At 41.5% G+C, this 24,317-nt stretch overlaps 2 protein-coding genes across 2 annotated transcripts in view; both read left to right on the top strand.

The window, feature by feature from the left end:
• iqub (IQ motif and ubiquitin domain containing) overlaps positions 1 to 4,457 on the top strand; it is a 28,291-nt gene extending 23,834 nt beyond the window's left edge. Inside the window, exons 10-13 of the mRNA XM_085780253.1 lie at positions 99 to 275; positions 1,016 to 1,237; positions 2,218 to 2,403; positions 4,170 to 4,457. Coding sequence (XP_085636379.1) covers positions 99 to 275; positions 1,016 to 1,237; positions 2,218 to 2,403; positions 4,170 to 4,364 — 780 coding nt within the window. The 3' untranslated portion in view covers positions 4,365 to 4,457. The remainder of the gene's footprint in view (positions 1 to 98; positions 276 to 1,015; positions 1,238 to 2,217; positions 2,404 to 4,169) is intronic.
• Positions 4,458 to 7,941: 3,484 nt separating this feature from the next.
• On the top strand, positions 7,942 to 22,940 carry slc13a1 (solute carrier family 13 member 1). Its single transcript, XM_085780635.1, has 15 exons — positions 7,942 to 8,060; positions 8,711 to 8,839; positions 8,996 to 9,132; positions 12,682 to 12,872; positions 13,040 to 13,079; positions 13,220 to 13,304; positions 14,774 to 14,931; positions 15,456 to 15,575; positions 17,063 to 17,161; positions 18,173 to 18,274; positions 18,361 to 18,449; positions 18,622 to 18,716; positions 20,853 to 21,014; positions 21,868 to 22,005; positions 22,797 to 22,940. Exons 1-15 carry the CDS (start codon positions 7,947 to 7,949, stop codon positions 22,938 to 22,940), a joined length of 1,803 nt encoding a protein of 600 aa, XP_085636761.1. The 5' UTR covers positions 7,942 to 7,946.
• The last annotated feature ends 1,377 nt before the right edge of the window (positions 22,941 to 24,317 follow it).

Below are 24,317 nucleotides of genomic sequence, written 5' to 3'. Positions count from 1 at the left end.
TGTTACGAAGACAGTTGGTATCCATTTGCAACCGTCATATGGACATTTTCAATTTTGGGTGAACTATCGCTTTAACTTCCTGTGTGTCTGTGGTGCAGGAGCACCAGTGTCCTCTGACCCTGGACATCGTGGCCCTGATCGACCGGGAGGCGGACCTGCTGACCCGCGGTCTGGACGCCTCCAGTCTGCAGGGGCTGAGGCGGAGGATCTGCACGCTGCTGCTGCAGTACGTCAAGACGCCGGCCTTCAACCCCGAGGTGGCCAAGCTGCTCAAGGTGACCACGGAGTCCTACACCACCCCCAGCTGGTCTGAGATCAGGCTCCCGTCCGTCTCCTCTGGATTTAAAGGGATAGTAGCATTTTTTTTAAGTGGGGTTGTATGATCTACAAATAGCCCCTAAGTACTTTAATTGCAGTAGAAGACTCTCTGCACTCCTCCCGTTAGCAACGCCAGCCCATAATAGCCCTGCCCAGAGATTTACAACATACATTGTTGTGAATGGACCCAAAGAAACGGCCTATTTTCGTGGCCTAAAAGAGGTTTTACCTGGAAAAAAAAACACAGTTCCATTGTTCGCTATAATATAATTTTTTCCAGCCCTTCAAAGTGCAGGAAAAACACAGTTTTTATTTGGACCTAACCAACTCACGTATCCCTCCGCCCAGGGTTAGCGCCCGTCGATCAGCAGTTGGTTAGGTCCAAATAAAAACTGTGTTTTTCCTGAACTTTGAAGGGCTGGAAAAAATTATATTATAGCGAAAAATGGAACTGTGTATTTTTTTCCAGGTAAAATCTCTTTTAGGCCGTGGAAATAGGCCGTTTCTTTGGGTCTGTTCACAACACTGTATGTTGTAAATCTCTGGGCAGGGCTATTATGGGCTGGCGTTGCTAACGGGAGGAGTGTAGAGAGTCTTCTACTGCAATTAAAGTACTTAGGGGCTATTTGGAGATCATACAACCCCACTTTAAAAAAAATGATACTATCCCTTTAAACATCTGGACTTCCTCCTCCAGGTGCCTCAGAACCCGTCCAAGCTGAAGAGCGTCATGTTCCTGTGCCGCAGCTGTCGCCGCAACGTGCGCTCTGCCGTCGGCGGCCAGTGTCAGGACTGCGTCAGCCTCGACAACATCGCCCGTTCCCGTGACGACTTCTCCCGCTACAAGAACATCCTGAAGAGGCTGAGGGCCGACGAGCAGCAGCTCAACCCCGACGCCAAGATCCCCTTCCTGCTGCAGGTCAGTTACCTTAGTATTATTATCAGTTAGCGTCTCATTGTTGTGTATATTTATATTATTATTATCATTAGTTTCATACAGATATTCACATGAAATAATAATTGATATCATACAGGATCATAAGGAAATAGAAAGTGGAGGAAGGAGTCAGTGAGTTTTTACTCCTTCCTACTCCTTTTTGAACATGTTTAACTTTTATTTTATTTATTATTATTAGTTAATTAGTAGTAAAATTAGTTTTTCTTTTTCTTATTATATATTCTTTTAATTTTTTCTGATTATGGATAGTTAGTTAGTTGTCTGTAACAACATCTATGTCACGTCTGTCCGTCCTGGGTGAGGGATCCCTCCTCTGTTGCTCACCCTGAGGTTTCTCCTGGTTTTCCCTGTTAAAAGGGTTTTCCATGGAGTTTTTCCTCAGTGGATGTGAGGGTCTAAGGACAGAGGATGTTGTCGTGATGCCATGTAAAGCCCTTTGATACAAACTGTTTGTAAAAACGGGCTATACAAATAAAATTGCCTTGCCTTGCCTTGCCTTTGTTTTGATATCACTGCTCACTGCTCACACATAAAGATTTCAATCAATCACTCAGTACGTTTACATGCACAGCTTAATCGAGCTATGCTCAAAATTTCGGTTTTGGCGTCTAATCGGACGGTGTCTCCTCCTCAGGCAGCAATATATGTCATTTCAGCAGGTTCATACGGCCCTGTCCTGTTGACTTTTCTGTCACTGAGTTAAAAACTGATATAAACAATTTAATCAGCTTAATAAATTCTAAAAAGGCGAATACATGCTAAAGAAAATCAATTTCCAATCACATTATCTGGATGTCTTAATCGGAGTTGGAGAAATTAATCGGACTAACGCGTTTACATGCACTTAAATTGTCCAGTTCTAGTCGGATAAAGGCAATAATTAGTTTTTTTCAACTGTGATGTGAAGGTACTGACTCTCCTGTGTGTCCTGTTGTGGTCAGGTGGAGGACGTGAAGTACCTGGTGGAGGAGGTGTGGGCGTCGCGCTCCGCCCTCAACGCCAGCAGCGACCTCTACAGCCTGCTGCTGGTGCGCTGGGAGCCCCGGAAGGACTGGAGCCCCTGGAACTGCATCCTGCTGTCCAACCAGGAGACCGAGGCTCACCTGGAGGTGCAGGACGTCCACAAGGTGCTGCCACGGCAACACGTGCTTTGTTTTTCTGATTATATATAATATATATTATATTATATATATACAATCTGATTATAATCGTTCTAACTTCTCTGTTCACATGGACGCAACATAACGTGCATGTACTTGCATCAAGTTTTATCTCTCTACCTGCCTGTTGCCTCTTCTCATCAACATGGATCTACAGTATAACATGTGCTACAAACATTAATAATAATAATAATTATAATAATAATAATAATAAGACTCTGATCAGATTAACCCTTTACATGGATCTAGATCTGAAAATCACCCGTCTTGATTGGAAAGACATTTGTATTTTTCTGAATGAGCCCGTTCAGATTTACATTTTCCAATCGACATGACGTGTTTTATTCGGATTATTCGGCATTTATTCCTGTTTGATTTGGATTGTTTGTGACCATGTAAAAACATGGCTACTGTCACACAGGTGGACTTTTAGAATAAAGCCATAGTTATACGATAATAAAATCATAATTTTTCTTTTTTTTACAATATTATCAGGATGGATTCTCAAAGAAAGACAGTTGGCCCAAGACATAGGAACGTGTCATGGGAAAGAACACAGTGAAAGTATTGATGATAATAAAATGAAATAAACAGTAATAATAATAAAATATAAGAGTAAAAATTTAATTGCATACATAACCTAGAAAAATACATGAAATCATAATTTTTTGAGAATAAAGTAGCAATTTTAGGAAGAAAAGTAGTAAATTTACGGGAAAAAAAGTGGTAATTGTCCCAGTAAGTGATATGGTAGGTGTTCTGGTTCTTTCTTCTCTCTAGTTGCATTTTCTTGCATTTCCTTTTCAAATTCCTGATATTGATGATGACAAAGTGGTGCTGATGAGCCAAAAGATGAAGTATCTCCTTGTTTGTGAAACCGATACTGAAGAACAACTTCACAAAACGCTCCAAGGCCTCATTTTAAAGGACAATTCCGGGCAAATTCAACTCGGGGCTGTATCTTCCTATCATTTTAGGTCTAACAGAAGGAATCTGAAGATTTTCAGTTTAGTTGCTCCTGTTTTGCGGTGGTTGTGTCTGTCCCCGCATCGCCACGGCAGCGATGAATGGGAGTGGATTGAAGTTCCGCTGCTTAGGCTGTTTCCATCCCTCAAAACCACAATGTTTTTCCACAGACAGCGTCAGATAGTTCCTCAAACATGCACCGAGAAGTTTATTTACTTAAAGCAAGCCGACACTAGATCTAAAACTAGATCTAATTCAAAGTCTCGCGCGAGACCCAAGTCGACGCTCGGTGTGTTCACGTGCAGTCGGAAGCTCCCGTTTGTGTCATAAACACACGAATATCAACTCTTGACTTGCAACTACCGCAAAACAGGAGTAATTAAACTGAAAATCCTCAGATTCTTTCTTTTAGACCTAAAATGTCAGGAAAATACACCCCCAAGTTGAATTTGTCCAACTTTCCTCCCCTAAAACTTTCTCAATGTGGCCCTAATTTTCCGTCGTAGGTTTGAATTTGGTAGTTCTGTTAGTTCACAGCTTCGTCCAAAGAGAAACACAAACAGGACCTGGACTAGTGTCTCTGTCTCTGTCTTTGTCTGTTTGTCTGGTCAAACTGTAAAAGCAGCTGCTGACGTTTGTTAAACTCCGACTGTGTGTGTGTGTGTGTGTGTGTGTGTGTGTGTGTGTGTGTGTGTGTGTGTGTGTGTGTGTGTGTGTGTGTGTGTGTGTGTGTGTGTGTGTGTGTGTGTGTGTGTGTGCTGGCTCAGTCCTACGAGGCGACCATCCTCCGCAGGATCGAACACAAACACACGCTGGCCCGACGTCACTTCAGTCAGATCCCCTCCATCGCCGCCTGCATGGACTCCCAGCATGCCCCTGCTGCCGCAACCCTCGGCAACCAGCTCGTCTCCAAGCCCGTCGCCATGACAGCCAGGCACGCCGCCGACACCACGCGGGCCTGATGCCGTGAGCTGCTGAAACAAAAAAACACCCGTTTCCTTATAAAAACTGACATTCCTGACACTTCAAAATAAAAGTCTCTCTCTTTTAACTCATTCGTTCATCTTCTGGGTGCTTTTATTTTGAAATGTCACATTGTTTTACATTTCCGATGGCTTTTATCTGTCGGTGTAATAATCTCCAGCTCGTTTCAGTCAGAATAATAAATGTTTTGGAGGTATTAGCTCAGGATCAAAGGTCACGTGTAGAGTTGGCAACTGTTTAACGGCTTCTTTAAGATAAGAGGAGGTAAAGACACAACGACAGAGGCTGAAAGAGGAGATTCATGTGTTCACTCACCGCTTCAAGAGGAAGAGACAAACTCCTCAGAGCTCCATTTGGTTGTTTGGTGGCATCCTGCAGCGTTTAATAACAGTGATGAACGCAGACGTTTCCTCCACATCCTGAGACGGCAGAGAGGTGAGATCCATCACTGTCTGCTCATCTTCATATCAGGCTTTTAGTTTCTTTATACTGATGATATACTGAGGCTTTTATTTTGTATTTTTTTAGCTGCTGCTGATTTAGTTTCCTCAGGTGTAATTTACCTGATGAACTCCGTGAACTCCTCAGTGAGCGGTGACGTCTGGTTTCTTTCTCTTTCTCGCTGCACGTGACACTTTACATTACTGACACCTTCCATCTTCAGAGCAAATATCACAGTAATAATGATAAACCGACTCCGACCTGTTTTAAATCCCTGTAGTGTCTTCAGACGACATTTATCTCTTTGTCTTAAACAACAAAATTCACAACTAAATATATGACTGTTTGAAGTTTTACAATGTTTTGTGCAAACATAACATTTTACCATGAACTGATTATGGCTTGTTTAGTTTAGTTTAATAAGTTTATTTGTATCAGGGACAATGTACAAAATAACATTAGTCTCGAGATGAGAAGAGATGCCTTGTACCAGATTTAGCTTATTAGCTACTTTCCATCTGTAGTCCCTGGGCAGGTAAGTAAAAACAATAGAAAGGTAAGAATTATCAATTTACATAGCGTTTTAAACATCCATACACATGTGCATAATACACCCTCTCACACATCACAAACACTCAGGACATAGTCCTATTTCATATCAGAAAGAAACATACAGTTATTAAAATGCTTCACACTTTGCCAAGGTTAAAAATAATTTAGGCTCACGATTAATGCTTGTTATTCATTCTTAGAGGCAGACTTCTGCTTATTGGAAGTAGTAGATATGTTTCTCCACTTTATCTTCATTTTCAGACCATTTTAGTTAATGATGGAATTTATGCACATTTATGCAAATTTGCTCATGTTAACAAAGAATTTCAAAAAACTTGTAATACATTTTTGTTTGCCTTAATGTAAGTAATAAACTCAATAATTTTCATGGAGATATCTAAAGGTTAAAAATGTTACCCTATTCACGTGAGAAAACTAATTAATAGGCGTATAAATGGGATATGTTTGAGGTTTTTTTTTCGAAACTTTCCCCTAATGGGATTCTTCTGGGATTTTTTTCCCTCATTCAGGACATGTTGAGGATACAAAAAAAGTTGAGTTTGCTTCTGTTGCAATTTGTTCAACGTTGACCCCCATTTTTGGCTTAAAATTACTGGACTAATTACACTGTTGTTCCCTTTGTTATTTGAATGAATTTCCCTTTGGGGATTAATACAGTAATTTGTATCGTACTGTATTTATTAAACCAAAAACAGGCTGAAAATATTCATTAAATAAGAAAAACACTAGTATGAGACTTTAACCTTTACTAGTTTAGCACAAAAAAATAAAATAAACAAAGAAATATAGGATAGCAGGAGGAAATAGCCCAGAAAGTTCCCATGAAAATGTAAAATCTTTCACATTTAACCTGAAGCATAATGAACACACTGATAGTGAAGTGTGAACCCAGATTAATGTGTGAAAGAACCCACTGATGCTGCCCTTTTGAAGTGCCATAAATTAAAGGCTGTGCCACTTTATTATCTCACGTTTGTGTTGGGGCAGAGATAACCAGCGATTAGTCTGGTGAAAAACTCAACATAAAAACTTAACATTTTCCAATCGACATGACATGTTTTTATTCGGATCGGCATTTATTCCAAATTTTTATTTTCATTTTCATTAAGTCCAACAGAACTATTCCAGGGGATACAATATTATAAGGATGGATTCTCAAAGAAAGACAGTTGGCCTAAGACATAGGAACGTGTCATGGGAAAAGAACACAGTAAAAGTATTGATGATAATAAAATAAAATAAAATAAAATATAAAATAAATTTACAATAATAATAATAAACTATAAGAGTAAAAATAAAATGACATACATAACCTACAAAGATACATAAAATCGTAATTTAAACTAACCCTTTTTAAGAATAAAGTGGCATGTTTATGAGGAAAAAGTAGTACATTTACGGGAAAAAAGTGGTAATTGTCCCAGTTAAGTGGATATGGTAGCTGTTCTAGTTCTTTCTGAGGAATAGATGCATTTTCTTGCATATTCTTTTCAAATTCAAACTTCAAAGATAAAGTATCTCCTTGTTTGTGATACTGAAGAACTAAAGCTAAAATGAAACGCTCCAACCTGAATTAAAGAGTGAAATGACCCACTGATGCTGCCCTTTTGAAGTGCCATAAATTAAAGGCTGTGTCACTTTATTATCTCACGTTTGTGTTGGGGCTAGAGATAACCAGCGATTAGTCTGGTGTCTAATAACTCCATAAAACCAAAGCAGACACATGAGACACATGACCTCTGACCTTCCACAGTTTGTCGTCTGTTGTATCAAGTCAAACAGGAGGAATCTCAGGAGAGTTTACACACTCTCGTTGTTATTAATGTAAACTATGGAACAGTTTGAATGTGGGGTTAAAAGAGTGTCCAAACATAATCCAGTTCAAAAAGAAATACAAAGAAATTATTTTCAGTATGTACAGAAATGAGGGTGTCTGACAACCACGAGGTGCTTATTATTATTTATTTGGGTATTATTTACCGACTTAGTTTATTTATTGCTCGGCTAATGTTACTTTCAGTTTGTCTTTGTATGTATGAATGTGTTTGCATATGTTTTTATACTGTATGTATATGATTATATAGAGAGATAAAGACTAGTAATCATGTTAGAATAAATCTATATGTATATAAATATAAATATAAGAATATATTAGAATAAATCCAGTTAAATAACTCATAAATTAACTTACTGTATAGATTATAATGACTAGATAACTTGATAGATAATTTATGAATAAGGGGTGGGAGTAAATAAGTTTTACTTCTTCCCACTCCTTTTTGGATATGAAACAAACAAATAAACAAACAAACAAACAAACAAACAAAAAAAATCAAATTACCTTTATTTTCAATTATTTTCTTTTTTTATTATTGTATATATATATATATTTGTCCATATGTTGTTTTGCAAAGCTTCTATATGTTATGTCTGTCCATTTCTGTATTATGTTTTATTTCTTTTAACATGTCCGAAATAAACTTAAACTAAAAAAAAAATGTTCATTTTTTATTTATTTATTTATGTATTTATTGCAGAGACTCGACATGACAGAGAAGCTGCAGAGGCTGAGTGAAGGACTGAGGAACTACCGCGGCATCGTCCTGGTCGTCCTCACGCCGCTGCTGCTGCTGCCTCTTCCCCTGGTCGTCGGGACCAAGGTGAGTCTCATAATGAAACCGTGAATGTGAGGTTCATGAAGAGACTGTGACAGCTGCTGTGAGAATAAAACATGTTTGTTTTTGTTTTTTAACAATATTTTTTATTGAAATTTCAAATGCATTTCAAATTCAACATTGAATGTACGTACAAACATTTTCATCCATATCCCCTCGAACAGACAAAAAAATGAAATAAAAAAGCAAATGGACAGTGACATCAGACATCAGACTAATGGAGTAAAATAAATAAATACATAAATAAATAAGAATAAAATGAGACAAAATAAATAAATTAAAAACAATTAAATTAAATTAAATTAAAGGCAGGATCATTTCATTAAACCTATTATTCAGACAGTGTTATCTGTTTCATTGGTCAGGAATGACATAAATGATTCCCAAATACAAGCAAACTCCTCCTGTTTACCTTTAACAATGTATGTCAATCTCTCCAGTCCAAGACAAGTTATCAACTCCTTCTTCCATATTGCCAGTGATGGTGGGTCTACATTTTTCCAACATAGTGCAATCACTCTCCTTGCATGGAGAAGATGAGAGTGTCTAGAACTCTTTTAGCTTTTTATTAACTTTATGGGCTTGTCGAGCAACAGCAAACATTACATTAAATCACGTTATGTTATGTTACGTAGGAGGCAGAATGTGCGTTTGTGCTGCTGCTGATGGCGACCTACTGGGTGACGGAGGCCATCCCTCTCCCCATGACCGCCATGATCCCCGCTGTCCTCTTCCCCATGTTCGGCATCATGAAGTCCTCGGCCGTGAGTCTGTTTAGCCTTCATCAGGATAAAGCAAATTGATGTTAATGTTTCCTCATCCAAGCTACATGAGCTATAGTTCGCTAACAGATTAATCAATTAAAACAGGTAATGATATGTCAATGAACCTGTGGTGTCATTACACCGTCTGTCCTCCAGGTGGCGAAGGAGTACTTTAAGGACTTCCACTTCCTGTTGGTGGGCGTCATCTGCCTGGCTACCTCCGTCGAGAAGTGGGGTCTCCACCGCAGGATCGCCCTGAGGCTCGTCACCATGGTGGGGGTCAACCCTGCATGGTGAGAACCCCCCACCACCACCACCCTACCCCCACTTTAGGATTTAAAGGTCCAGTGTGTAATAACTGGCGAGGTTTATCGGCCAAATCTGAATATACTGCGCGGCAATCTAGAATCTGAACGCTGGTTGTCATGGTTTTCCCCCCATATTGGTGAGGCGGCATTTAGCTATTATGGCCCCCACCTGTGGAACAGCCTGCCGGAGAGCCTCAGGGCCGCAGAGACAGTTGATATTTTTAAGGGAAGGTTAAAAACACACCTTTTTAGTCAGGCTTTTAACTAGATTTTAAATTCTTCTCATGGTTCTATCTTATTTTATGTTTCTGCTTCTATCTGGCTTTTAAAGTTGTTATTAACCTTAAATAATTTTACTTGTTTTACTTATTTTATTTATTATCTTACATATTTTTATTTATTTATTTGTTTATTTACTTTTTATCCTTTTTAAACTGTTTACCCTGTTAACCTATTTTTTCAGGGTTTTTATCCTACCTTATGTTTTTAGTTTTTAGCTTTAACTCCAGTGTTTCCTCAGGGGGGTCTTCCACGCTGGGAGCTGTGTCTGGGCTGCTGCTGGGGGCGCTGTCCCTGGGTCCCTTCGGCTCGGCTGGCTGTGGTCTGCCGGGGTCGGGGGGCCTGGGCGCTGGTGCCCCTTGTGGCACGGCCTGCGACTCCTCCCAGTGTGGACGGCCCCAAAGATAGCGCTTCCTCAATCCTCGGTGTCATGCCATGTCTCCCTAGCGTCAGTAGTGAGAGAGTGTGTGTGTGTGTGTGTGTGTGTGTGTGTGTGTGTGTAGTATGGAGTGTGGGAGGGAGGGGTTTTTACTTGTAATTGTTTTATTTTCTATGTGTGTAAAGCACTTTGTGTTGCATTTTCCATGTATGAAAGGTGCTCTATAAATAAAGATTGATTTGATTTGATTTGATATTACACACTGGAGTTTTAATACAGGCTACCATAGAGTGCCTAAGCAGAAGCAGGAAGTAACAGCCCCATGGGTCCTCAACTCGGAAAAAGTCTCCATGTAAGTGAACGGGAGTCAAAGTTTTATATCGTGATCACGCTGCCGGGAACCTCGCCCAACCTCATCTTCTCCGAGTACCTCAACCAGTGAGTGACAGAATTAACTAGTGTTGTTGTGATAGCCTACCAGAGATCAGTCTTGAAACCACATTTTCAAGGTCTCGGTCTCAGTATTTTTTCTCCAGACCAGTCAAGACAACAGCTGCAGTGACATGTTTTTTTTAAACCACTAATGTCTCTCGGTCACTTGCTCACTTTGGTTCATGTGATATAATTGTGTAACCATCTGGAAAAACTTGGGGCCCTAGTTTCCTCGACCGAGCGAAGTCTAAGTGCAGCGCAGCTTCGCCGCGCCAACAGGGTGTGGCCCAGGTCCATTTCGCAAGATTGGTGGGCCGCGCAGTCCGACTTAGACCCTCGTCCCTCCCACCGGCGCAAACGGTGAAGAGGGAGGAGACAGGGCGGGAGGGAGACAGGAGGAGGAGAGAAAGGCGTGGAGTGGGTTTGACACAGCCGAGTCAGATCTTCACCAATCAAAGGAGCTCCTCTCCTCACCTTTAACTGCGCGGCGGGTGATGCGCGCTGCAAGTTTGTCATTTTATACTTGGACATGGGCGGAGGAAACAGCGACGCCAGAGGCCGAACCTCTCCCAGGAGGAAACAGCTGTTTTGGTCCGGAGGTCCGAGCTCAGAGTGACCAATAATGAGTTTACTAATATACTTAACCAGGATTGATCTGATACACTGAGAACCCCTGCCCAATGTAAGAAACAACTAATAAACTAATAAAGAAACTCACATTTATTCAAACCCTGTGTAACCAAGATGAGAGGTGTAGGCTACACTAATCACAACATAAACAAACACCATGTGGATGAAATCAGCGTAAAGGACGCTCTCTCTCTCTCTCCCTCTCTCTCTCTCTCTCTCTCTCTCTCTGTCCTCCTCTCTCTCTCTCTCTCTCTGTCCGTCTCTTTTTTTCTCTTTTTTTTTCTGTGATAGAGATGCTGAGTATACTGTAGTAGGCTATATACTGACTATCTGATACCGAGGCTGTTGTGGTGGACTAAGAGAGATAATGATTTGTGTTTTGTTTTTCATTACGGCTGCGTGATGCGGTCGCACGGCTTATGAATTAATAAGTAAATAAATAAATAAATAAAGGGGATCATCACAAGGGCAGAGTGGTATGGCAGCGACATGCAGTCATCCACCCTCACAGTCCTGCTTTTGGGACATCCACAGCTGCTTTTCAGTGCCAGTTCGTCCCTGCTGTGTTAATTCAGGTGGAGTTTCCTTTACGCACCGACAGCCTTTGATCTCTGCTTTGATCTGACGTCAGATGTGACGGGACAATCTATATAGATATAAATTCCCGTGTTGATTCCGTTAGTTGCATTAAATAGTGGTTATTGTGGATATTTATTGCATTGAAATGTGTCTGGAACTGTGGAGATCTGCCTGTGAGGTCTTGGTGACGTGTGTGCACTGCAGGTCAGTCAGCCAAACTTCCACTGCACCTGCTGCGCTCCGCCCTACGCTGAGAGTAGACCTGGTTGGAGGTGGCGAGCTTTCAGCGCAACCTCGGCGGGACATTTTCGCACAAAACTTCCACTGCACCAAGCTGAATCTGTGACGCCTCCCCCTGCTGCGCGGCCACGCCTATATCAGCGCAGCGCGATCTGCCAATCTTCCAATCTGACTTTGCGCTAGGCTGCGCTGGTCGAAACTTGCATTAGACCGGCTGCGCTACCTTGCGCCACCTGCGCTGCGCCAGCAAACTAGGGCCCTTGGTGTCACCAGTGTGAACAGTGGGAGGAGACTTCAGCAGGTTCTGTACTGTGTTCTTCTGTTCAATCTAAACTTTGTTAAGTAACGGCCCAATGGGACCTCAACTCGGAAAAAATCTCCATGTAAGTGAACGGGAGTCAAATTTTATTGAGTTTTATTTTGTGATCCGATTGAATTGTGCCATGAGAAAAAAATATGACCTCTACCTGTTTAAAACATCACGTTTCATGAAGAGAAATCAGCAGTTTGTTGTAAAACTATTGTAAAATAAAATCCCATTGGTGACGTATTTTTTGTGGGACACCAGATCTGTAGTCCGTGGAGCGTCTTCACACTAAATACATTCTTCTGTTGCCGTTTTATGATAAACTGCTGATTTCTCGGTATGAAACGTGATGTTTTAAACAGGTAGAGGTCATATAATTTTTTCATGACAATTCAATCAGATCACGAAATAAAACTTTGACTCCCGTTCACTTACATGGAGACCTTTTCCGAGTTAAGGTCCCATGGCGACCGTTACTTCCTGCTTCCGCCTAGGCTCTCTATGTGTGATTAAATACTGGGAATCCTTTATCAATCACTCATTACACATTACAGATTGAAAAAGTTTTTATATTACAAACGCTATTCTTACTTTGGATTGGTTAACGAAGCAGGTGTTAAATGTTCATGACTATGTGGACGTTCCTTCCTGTTCTGAACCTCCATGTCGTCCTCGTCCTCGTCTCCAGGTTGATGTTGGGCTTCATGTCCGGCTGTGCCTTCCTCTCCATGTGGGTCCAGAACACCTCGGCTGTTATGATGGTGATGCCCATCGTGGAGGCCGTTCTCCAGCAGATCCTGAAGGCCGAGGAGGAGGAGAAGGAAGAGGAGGAGAAGGAGGAGGAGGGAGGTGAAGACAACCCCAACCTGCAGCTGGACGGTACCTGGGTTTACACAACGTTTATAGACCCAGTCAGATCATTTGTGCCTCAACTGTTGTTGGTGTTTTTTACCTTTAAAGCGACCTTGAAAGTCTCTTCAGATTCATAATCGTGTTTACTAATCAGGCAATTCCCTTTGTTTAACCACAGTCTGTTATTTCTGCAGAATTGGACGGCCACTTTGAAAACATGAAAGAAATTGTGAGGTATGAAACAGATGTTGTTCTGCTCTGTTGCCTTCACTGTCCCTCTGGGTTTTTGGGTTTTCTGTGTGTTTCTGTCTGTGATTACACAGCAACAAACAAACAAACAGGACACAGTAACACTACATTTGTCTGTTTCTCAGTGACAAGAAACATCTAGAAGTTCCTGAAGAAACCTTCACCACCTGTGTTCAGGTGCAGCCGCTGTCTGGGCCTCCTGCAGCTCAGGTACAAAGTAAAATAAATACAACGGCACAAATAAAAACACACAATTTGCTACTGATACTACAGACTTTACTGCTGCTACTACTACTGTTGATACTGCTACAGTGGACTCTGCAACTTCTGTAATTATACTACTTCTTACAATACCAGAGTTGGTTTAGAAACAAGACGCTCCACTACGAGTCAGTTTCCTGTCTCTGTGTTACATGACTCCGCCCCTTTTAGGAGACCAGCAGACCATGACTCCGCCCCTTTTAGGAGACCAGTAGACAATAACTCCGCCCCTTTTAGGAGACCAGCAGACCATGACTCCGCCCCTTTTAGGAGACCAGCAGACCGTGACCCCGCCCCTTTTAGGAGACCAGCAGACAATGACTCCACCCCCTTTAGGAGACCAGTAGACAATGACTCCGCCCCTTTTAGAAGACCAGCAGACCATGACTCCGCCCCTTTTAGGAGACCAGCAGACCGTGACCCCGCCCCCTTTAGGAGACCAGCAGACCGTGACCCCGCCCCCTTTAGGAGACCAGCAGACCGTGACTCCGCCCCCTTTAGGAGACCAGCAGACCGTGACTCCGCCCCCTTTAGGAGACCAGCAGACCGTGACTCCGCCCCCTTTAGGAGACCAGCAGACCGTGACTCCGCCCCCTTTAGGAGACCAGCAGACCGTGGCTCCGCCCCCTTTAGGAGTCCAACAGACCATGACTCTGCCCCTTTTAGGAGACCAGCAGACCATGACTCCGCCCCTTTTAGGAGACCAGCAGACCGTGACCCCGCCCCTTTAGGAGACCAGCAGACCGTGACCCCGCCCCCTTTAGGAGACCATCAGACTGTGACTCCGCCCCCTTTAGGAGACCAACAGACAATGGCTCCGCCCCCTTTAGGAGACCAGCAGACCATGACTCCGCCCCTTTTAGGAAACCAACAGACCATGACCCCGCCCCCTTTAGGAGACCAGCAGCAGCAGCAGGTCTTGAGTCTATTGACTCCAATGGGAGCAATGAACATGAGCTTTCGCAAACGCTAGAGCTGGCTATTTTTCTTCTTTTACTTTTTTATTTATTTATTAACCTTCATTAGAACTTTTTCACATAGTAAGCTTACAGTTTGCAGAGCTTCAACAAACATAGGCATTTCACATACATCATACGCCAGGGGGGAAAGAGTTTATAGTAGTACAAAAAAAAAGTTTACAGTAGTATATTAAATCGAAAATCGTTCACAGATATTAACAGTGTTGATCACTTACATGAAATCAATGTACTGCCTGAGCTCATTGTAAAAAAGGGTTTTCTTTGTGTAAACTTACATTTATGAATATGAAATTTTGCCATTGGCTTGATGAGGTTGATAATAAATGTTTCTTTGGGCTTTTTCAAAGAGTCACGTCCCTCCCAAACAACCTAAATTCTATAATACTACCAGTACTACTACAACACTTGGGTTGTTTCTCCCTCTGTGTTGTCTTGCAGGCTGCAGTGTGTCAACCAGCAGCTCCCAGCAGCAGTAACCATGACGTCATGCTGTGTAAAGCCATGTGCATCGCCATAGCCTACTCCTCCAACATCGGCGGCATCACCACGCTGCCGGGAACCTCGGCCAACCTCATCTTCTCCGAGTACCTCAACCAGTGGGTGACAGAATTAACTAGTGCTGTTGTGGCACCAGAGATCGGTCTTGAAACCACATTTTCAAGGTCTCGGTCTCAGGATTTTTTTTCTTCAGACCAGTCAAGACCACAGCTGCAGTGACATCTTTTTTTTAACCACAAATGTCTCTCTGTCACCGTCTCACTTTGGTTTATGTGATGTAATTCAATAACTTTAAGATAATTCAAATAGTTGCACTAAAGTATCTGCTTGTGTAACCATCTGAACAACAGTGTGAACAGTGGGAGGAGACTACAGCAGGTTCTGTGCTGTGTTCTTCTGTTCAATACAAACTTTGTTTACATTAAATATGGTTTAGATTTTACATCAAATTATTATCTTTCCTTTAAATTTTATGATTTTTAATTAATCAAGCCACATGATTATTATGAGGACTGGTACTGAATACAGTAATGGTCTAAATAGAAAGACAATGTAATAAAAATAAAAAGGGGTAGTAAAGTGACACAACAACCGACTCTAACACACTTGTCTCCACATCCAGGATTTACCCAGAATGCAACTGCATTAACTTTGGGAACTGGCTCCTGCTGTGTCTGCCCATCAGTGTGGTCATGCTGCTGCTGACGTGGGTGTGGCTCTACTGGCTCTTCATTGGCTCAGAGTGAGTGGTGGACCGCCGTTTTAATGGAAAGTGTATAATAACAATAATATAGAGTTTTAAATGAACTATAACATATATATAAATAATATTGGTTAAAAACAAATCAGACAAGTACTCATATAGCTTAAATACTGTTTAATCTGATGTCTGTTCCCGGGGCACATGGTATATTGTTCTTTAACTGTGGGTTAAAATTGTCTGTTCTTATTTTGTATGTCTGCGTCTGTTTTGCCTTGATATTGTCAGTCTGTGTTCTGTCTTGTAATTGTCCATTGTATGACTCGTTGTCATCACAAGGTTTTAAAGTCTTATGTGTTTATGTGTTTTAGAAACCTTGTCTTGCCTTGGGACTGAAATGCGGCTGAAATTTAGCAGTTGTCCTAAGTCTGGCACATTTACACTAATGCTTAAAGGGATAGTAGCATTTTTTTTAAAAGTGGGGTTGTATGATCTATAAATAGCCCCTAAGTACTTTAATTGCAGTAGAAGACTCTCTGCACTCCTCCCGTTAGCAACGCCAGCCCATAATAGCCCTGCCCAGAGATTTACAACATACAGTGTTGTGAATGGACCCAAAGAAACGGCCTATTTTCGCGGCCTAAAAGAGATTTTACGTGAAAAAAATTACACAGTTCCATTGTTTGCTATAATATAATTTTTTCCAGCCCTTCAAAGTGCAGGAAAAACACAGTTTTTATTTGGACCAAACCAACTGCTGATCGGCGGGCGCTAACCAACTCACGTATCCCTCCGCCCAGGGTTAGCGCCCGCCGATCAGCAGTTGGTTAGGTCCAAATAAAAACTGTGTTTTTCCTGAACTTTGAAGGGCTGGAAAAAATTATATTATAGTGAACAATGGAACTGTGTATTTTTTTTCAGGTAAAACCTCTTTTAGGCCGTGAAAATAGGCCGTTTCTTTGGGTCTGTTCACAACACTGTATGTTGTAAATCTCTGGGCAGGGCTATTATGGGCTGGCGTTGCTAACGGGAGGAGTGCAGAGAGTCTTCTACTGCAATTAAAGTACTTAGGGGCTATTTGTAGATCATACAACCCCACTTTTAAAAAATGCTACTATCCCTTTAATGCGTCAGTGTTGATGAATGTGCACTGTCCCAATTCAATAAATAAAGAAATGAAATGAAATGAAATATAAATATAACAATATAAACTATTAAAACCCAGCAAAAAAGGGATGTAAAATAACAAACACTGTGATATATGACATGAGTCACTCTGTGAGCGTGTGAATCCAGCCGAGGTGGAGGAGACATGAGTGTAACACTAATGTTAGTATTAGAGCTGTGATGGTGTCAGACAGGTTAATGATGAGCTTCGCCACCGCACATGCTCAGTTAATCTCCTCGTTAGCTGCTCAGCGTGGCTTTTAACCAATCACAGTCAATCGTTTAGTTTCACCGGGAGCTTTTTCCCTGTCGCCCATCAATAATTAATATAATCTGTCACACACACACACACACACACACAGCTTCAGGTTCCTATGGCGACGAGGAGGAGAGCGATCAGAGAGAGAGAAGGCGGCGAGAAAAGTGATAGAAGACGAGTACAAGTCACTGGGACCAATGAGGTGAGCGATCACTCATCCATTCATCCATTCATTCATTCATTCGTGTCCATCTTCCTCTGAATTCATTCATTTTATTTTCCAGACTGATATTAATCCATGAATATTGATTATAACTCACATTCATTCATTCATTCATTCATTCATTCATTCATTCATTCAGTCATCCTGTCTGTCAGTATGTATTCATGCATTCATTCATATATTCATCCATTCACCATAATTAGTTATAATGTATGCCCCTCCATTCATGTCATGTACTCATTCATTCATGCCTTCATAATCATGCAGTTATATAGTCAGCATAATTTCCATTCATACATCAATTCATCATATTGTGTTCATTCATTCATTCATTCATTCATTCATTCATTCATTCATCCATTCACTCATTCATTCATTCATTCATGTCCATCTTCCTCTGAATTCATTTATTGTTCCAGACTGATATTAATCCATCAATATTGATTATAACTCACATTCATTCATACAGTCATCCTGTCTGTCAGTATGTATTCATGCATTCATTCATATATTCATCCATTCACCATAATTAGTTATACTGTATGTCCCTCCATTCATGTCATGTACTCATTCATTCATGCCTTCATAATCATGCAGTTATATAGTCAGCATCCATTTCCATTCATATATTAATCCATCATATTGTGTTCATTCATTCATTCATTCACTCATTCATTCATGCTTACATTCATTTGTGTTCATTTATTGATATATTCATTCAGTCATATGTTCATTCATTCTTTAGTTTCCTGATCATGTCATTGTTGCAGCCAGGCAGTTACACTCATCCATTCATCATGTCATCCATCTATTTATTCACTCATTCATAATTAGTTCATATGTTCATTCATTCCTTTATACAGTAGTTATATGTTTATTCATTCAGTTATTGCATCTCTACAATAATGGAATCAATACATTCATTCATGTATTCACTCATTTCTGGCAGTCATGTTTAAACATTCACTCATTCATTCATTCATCCTCCAGTTCTCAGGAGATCTTCACTGCGGTGGTTTTCCTGGTCATGGTTTTGTTGTGGTTGACCAGAGCTCCAGGGTTCATGCCAGGCTGGGCCTCTCTCTTCCCTCAGTCAGTCACACTCACTCACTCATTCATTCATTCACTCATCCATTCATTCATCTCACTGTCATTTTGTCTTCTCTGGTCTCCAACAGTCACTCCTTCATCACTGACGCCTCCGTCGCTCTGCTGCTCGGCCTCCTCTTCTTCATCGTCCCGGCTCACGGACCGTCCAGGAAATACGGTAACAACATGAAAGTTAGTTTTCATCTAGATCCAGATTCACTCGTTCATGCTGTGAGAGGATGATTTCCTTTTCTCTTCTCCTCTCCTCTCCTCTCCTCCTCTCCTCTCCCCTCCTCTCCTCTCCCCTCCTCTCCTCTGCTCTCCTCTCCTCCCCTCCTCCTCTCCTCCAGAGTCCATGATCTCCTGGTCAGAGTTTCAGGCCTCGATGCCGTGGACGGTGGCTCTGTTGGTCGGAGGAGGCTTCGCCCTCGCTGAAGGAACACAGGTGCTAACTTAGCTTAGCACAAAGGCTAACACCTCATCTTATGTCTGTTTAGATTTAAAACAGGGGTTCCCCGCGGAGGGGGTTTATTACGTTTACTTTCTGTTTCTTTGTTACAACTCACCATAATATATCCACCCCACTCCGTCATCTCGTTCTGCTGCCGTCGCTGCAGAAAACTCCGCTTCACAAACATAATATGTTTGTAATGGAAGCAGGTTTTCAGTGCTTTTGCTACGACCTCAGGATATTCTGCTTTAATCCTGGTCGCCACATTTACAGTATTATGCATGGAGCTTGGAGCACCTGTTGCAATGAACCTGTAATTTAAACAGGACTCTTGGTTGGACTCTTGGGCTTTCTTCTTGTTGCCAATCGTCGGGTCTTCTGTCGTCTCATTATTGAGTTTTTCCCGGCGACGTGTGTTTTTCACTCTTAGTTAGTGGGTACGCTTGTGGACAGGGCCGTTGTATAGGGGAGAAAGGTGATGATAATTCTAGGGGCCCAGCGCCCAGTGGGGCCCATAAAAAACCCCAGTAGTCTAATCTTTGTATGACTGATTTATTCTGCGTAAGACCCTGACTAATACTCATAGTACACTGTAAAAACTCAACATCTTTCCAAGAATATTTGTCCTTTTTCTTGTCCAAATGTCTCATTTCTAGTCAAAACTAATCTCTTTCCACCTAAAATAAGACTCATCACCTAAAAAATTACTTGTTTTTAGATAATTTTCACTTAAATTCACAATAAATAGAAAAATCTGCCAGTGAAAGTACGGTAAGTTTTGTGTGCTTGTAATAAGGAAGAAAAACTTGCTCCGCTATCAGATTTTTTCTACTTATTCCAAGTGAAAATATGCTTGAAAGAAGTAAAAAGTGTCTAAAAATAAGCTACTTGTGTCTTATTTTAAGTATAATGAGATTTGTTTTGACTAGAAATGACATTTTGACTAGAAATAAGACAAATATTCTTGCTAAGATACTTGAGTTTTTGCAGTGTAATGCTGCATTAGCATCAAAACAAAGAAGGCTAAATAAAAAACGATAATACATACGTAGTCTAAGAAAAAAAAAGGAAAAGTTAGGGGGAGGGGCCCACTTTAGTATTCTTTAAGGGGGCCCAGAATTCCTAGCAACGGCCCTGCTTGTGGACCTGCCTGTCAATTGCGCAGCGCTGGGAAGAGGCACAAACAGAAGTGGCAAAATTTCCAAAATAAAACGACGGAAGTGTAAATTAGACAAAACAAACGATTTTATATTTTTTCATTCTCTTTCTGCGGCCCAGTACCAAATGATCCACGGCCCGGTACGGGTCCGCGGACCGGGGGTTGGGAACCACGGGCTTAAAAGACACAAGTAAAAGAAACAATTTGATAATTTACAGTGCTGGAAGAGGTGAAAATTCAAAGAGCTTATTAGATGCGTCCACCTATAGTTAACAATGAAATGTCAAATGTTTTTATATCAGAAGTACAATTTTATTTCAGGCCTGATGTTTCCTCACTAAACTTATGATCAGTGTTTCAATCATATCTGCAGCATCTGTGGTGACATTTGTCTCACAGCGGAAATAATATCCTCTCTCGAAACCGAGGTATATTTTATATAAATAAACTTTATTACAGTAACCATAAAAAGAAAATTGTGTAAAAGTGAACTGAAAACATTTATTAAGTATTGATTTTATACTTAATGTGTTACGAAACAGTCACACAGATCAGGTCAGTTATTGATCTAGAGGGACAAACATATTTTTTCTCAGCACTTCCTCTATTTTACAGTTTATTTTTGCCTATAATAAACTAGGACGACATAAATAAAAGGGAAACAAACTGAAACATGTTTGATATGAAGTCTTTTTATAGAGACTAATCTGTGGATGTCCTCTGATCTGTGGTCAGAATAAACTCTCCTGTAACTATGATAATTATCAACGACTCGTTATTGATCATAATCAGAGGATCTTTAATGTCAGAGTTTTCAGTCTCGCAGCAGAGAGACGCAGGAATCAAAGATGAAGATGACGTCAGATCAAAGAAAAATCCACAGATCAAAACCTGTTTCATCACTTATTATGAAGTGTGTGTGTGTGTGTGTGTGTGTGTGTGTGTGTGTGTGTGTGTGTGTGTGTGTCCAGGAGTCGGGCCTGTCCCTGTGGGTGGCCGAGCTGCTCACACCTCTGGGCGATCTGCCCGTCTTGGCCACGGTCGCCGTCGCCTGCATCATCGTCACCACGGTAACAGAGGTGGCCAGCAACGTCGCCACGATCACCGTCTTCCTCCCCATCCTCTCTCCTCTGGTGGGTCACACACGCGCACACACACACACACACACTGATACACACACTATACACACACTCACATACAGATGTTTTACATGTTAAAGGGATAGTTCATCCAAAATTCAAATGTCACTCATTATCTCCTCCCCCTCATGTGGACTAAGGGCTGGGAGAAGTTTCAGAGTCCTCCGTGGCTTCTCTGAGTTACAGGGGGTCTCGGCGTAGCAGTGCATGTCCATATGACGGTTGCAAATGGATACCAACTGTCTTCGTAACAAAAAGACACACCAAAAAACATCCAAATACCTCCATAGTGCTCGTATGTAATGTCCGTCTTGTATTGAAGCCCCGAAATGTGAAATTGTCCCGAAAAAAATTAAATACGTCTATATTTCAAGCTTGTTTTGCAGCTGAAGCTTCTCGAAGCTCCTCTTCCCGGTCCGTCAAATTTGGACGAACTGGGAAGAGGAGCTACAAACAAGCTTAAAACATAGACTTATTTAATTTTTTTCGGGACAATTTCGCATTTCGGGGCTTCAATACAAGAGGGACATTACATACGAGCAGCATGGAGGTATTTGGATGTTTTTTGGTGTGTCTTTTTGTTACGAAGACAGTTGGTATCCATGTGCAACCGTCATATGGACATGCACTGCTACGCCGAGACCCCCTGTAACTCAGAGAAGCCACGGAGGACTCTGAAACTTCTCCCAGCCCTTAGTCCACATGAGGGGGAGGAGATAATGAGTGAAATTTCAATTTTGGGTGAACTATCCCTTTAATATCGTCAATTAAACCAAACCAGATGTTTTATGGTGTGTGTGTGTGTGTGTGTGTGTGTGTGTGTGTGTGTGTGTGTGTGTGTGTCCAGGCCGAGGCCGTCCACGTCAACCCTCTGTACGTCCTCATCCCCGCCACCCTGTGCACGTCCTTCTCCTTCCTGCTGCCGGTGTCCAACCCGCCCAACGCCATCGTCTTCGCCTACGGACACATCAGCATCATGGACATGGTGAGAAACACTCAGGGTTCAAATACTTACTGTAAAGGAGACATAATCTGCCCCTTTTCCACAAATTAAAATAGTTCCCAGGTGTCTTAAAGGGATAGTTCAACATTTTGGCAAATTGGCCCATTGCCATAATCCCTATAGTCATAGCAGTAGGTTTGTTACCTTTAATTGTTGGTGCAAGCTATTTTTAGAACGGCGGAGCAGAGCCGTGAGCTGCTCAGAGCTACGCTACGGAGGCTCATAGGATTTCTTGGTTTCCCTCATCAAATACACAATCCAACAACTCCACAACGCTCTGGTGGACAAGTTGTGAGCTGCACATTCACCACGCTATGAGATAATAACACAACGTTACCAGACAGAGTTGTTTTAGAGGGAAATACAGAGACTGTTGATGAAAAACTGCCCCTGAAGGCAACGTGCATCAGTGGTTTTGCATGAATTTACCTCTAAAACAACTCTGCCTGGTAACGCTGTGTTATTATCTCATAGCGTGGTGAATGTGCAGGTCACAACTTGTCCACCAGAGCGTTGTGGAGCTGTTGGATTGTGTATTTGATGAGTTTGATGATGAGGCACAGGGGATCTGTACCGTTCACCTCCATTGTGTTCACTGAGCAGCTCACGTCTCCGTCCCACCGTTCTCAAAACAACATGCACCGATAATTAAAGGTGACAAACCTACTGCTACGACTATAGGGATTATGGAGAGAGGAGGATCTGACTAAATGTTGAACTGTCCCTTTCAGTCAATAAGAACTTTAAATCCACTTGTGATGATGCTGCTGCAGGTGAAGGCGGGGCTTGGCGTCAACGTGATCGGCGTCCTCACCGTCCTATTGGCCGTGGCCACGTGGGGAGTTCCTCTTTTCTCTCTGGACACGTATCCTGACTGGGCCCCGGTGCTCCCGGGTTTTAACTCCACAGCCCCCTGATCTGAAAACTCTTGTGTTTATATATATACATATATATATTTATTATAGAACATGATTGATTAAAGGGATAGTATCATTTTTTAAAAGTGGGGTTGTATGATCTACAAATAGCCCCTAAGTACTTTAATTGCAGTAGCAGACTCTCTGCACTCCTCCCGTTAGCAACGCCAGCCCATAATAGCCCTGCCCAGAGATTTACAACATACATTGTTGTGAATGGACCCAAAGAAACGGCCTATTTTCACGGCCTAAAAGAGGTTTTACCTGAAAAAAAAATACACAGTTCCATTGTTCGCTATAATATAATTTTTTCCAGCCCTTCAAAGTGCAGGAAAAACACAGTTTTTATTTGGACCTAACCAACTCACGTATCCCTCCGCCCAGGGTTAGCGCCCACCGATCAGCAGTTGGTTAGGTCCAAATAAAAACTGCGTTTTTCCTGCACTTTGAAGGGCTGGAAAAAATTAGATTATAGCAAACAAGTGCACACATAGTGAACAATGGAACTGTGTATTTTTTTTTCACATAAAACCTCTTTTAGGCCGTGAAAATAGGCCGTTTCTTTGGGTCTGTTCACAACACTGTATGTTGTAAATCTCTGGGCAGGGCTATTATGGGCTGGCGTTGCTAACGGGAGGAGTGCAGAGAGTCTTCTACTGCAATTAAAGTACTTAGGGGCTATTTGTAGATCATACAACCCCACTTTAAAAAAATGCTACTATCCCTTTAACATATTTTCTGATAAAATGAACTTGAGTTCAGTCACAACTTGTTTGTTTTTGTTGTTTTTGTTTGCATTTATTCAGAGACTTGTTGTTGTCCTTGTTGTTGTGTCTTGTCTTCTTCACTTTGTAAATAAAGTTTGAATAGAAATGAATGTCAACGAGCGGCAGCGATGCTCCAGACCTCGGCTCGTTCTGTTCTCTGTAATTACCAGTAATTACCAGTGTAATTACTGGTGTGTGTGTGTGGAAAACTTAACGAACCTGGAAACACTGACACTGACGCCATGAAGATCCAAACACACACACACACACACACACACACACACACACACACACTGGTTGACTGATGGTGGTAAAACGCACCAGAGAAACACTGACCTCTAGTGGCCACACACACACACACACACACACACCTGCAGGACAAAATGTATTGATATGAACGCTCTAAACATCTTTATATTTTCTATATGAATTTGTCTTTTTCTTTAATTTTCTTTTAAATAATATATTTTTATTGATTAAACTGTTTTTATATTTTGTTAGATAATAAAGTTTTTTTTTTTTTTAGGCTTTTTTTAACCCGATCTTTAAATTCTGTTTTAATTGCTGCCCTCTCGTCACATATTAAGCTTTGCAATCAATTCCTGCCAGA

Source organism: Trachurus japonicus, chromosome 6, assembly GCF_045865225.1.
Source record: "Trachurus japonicus isolate A0001 chromosome 6, Traja_1.0".
Lineage (NCBI taxonomy): Eukaryota > Metazoa > Chordata > Actinopteri > Carangiformes > Carangidae > Trachurus > Trachurus japonicus.
The sequence above is the reverse complement of the archived record's forward strand: the minus strand, read 5'-3'. Positions and strand labels throughout refer to the sequence as shown.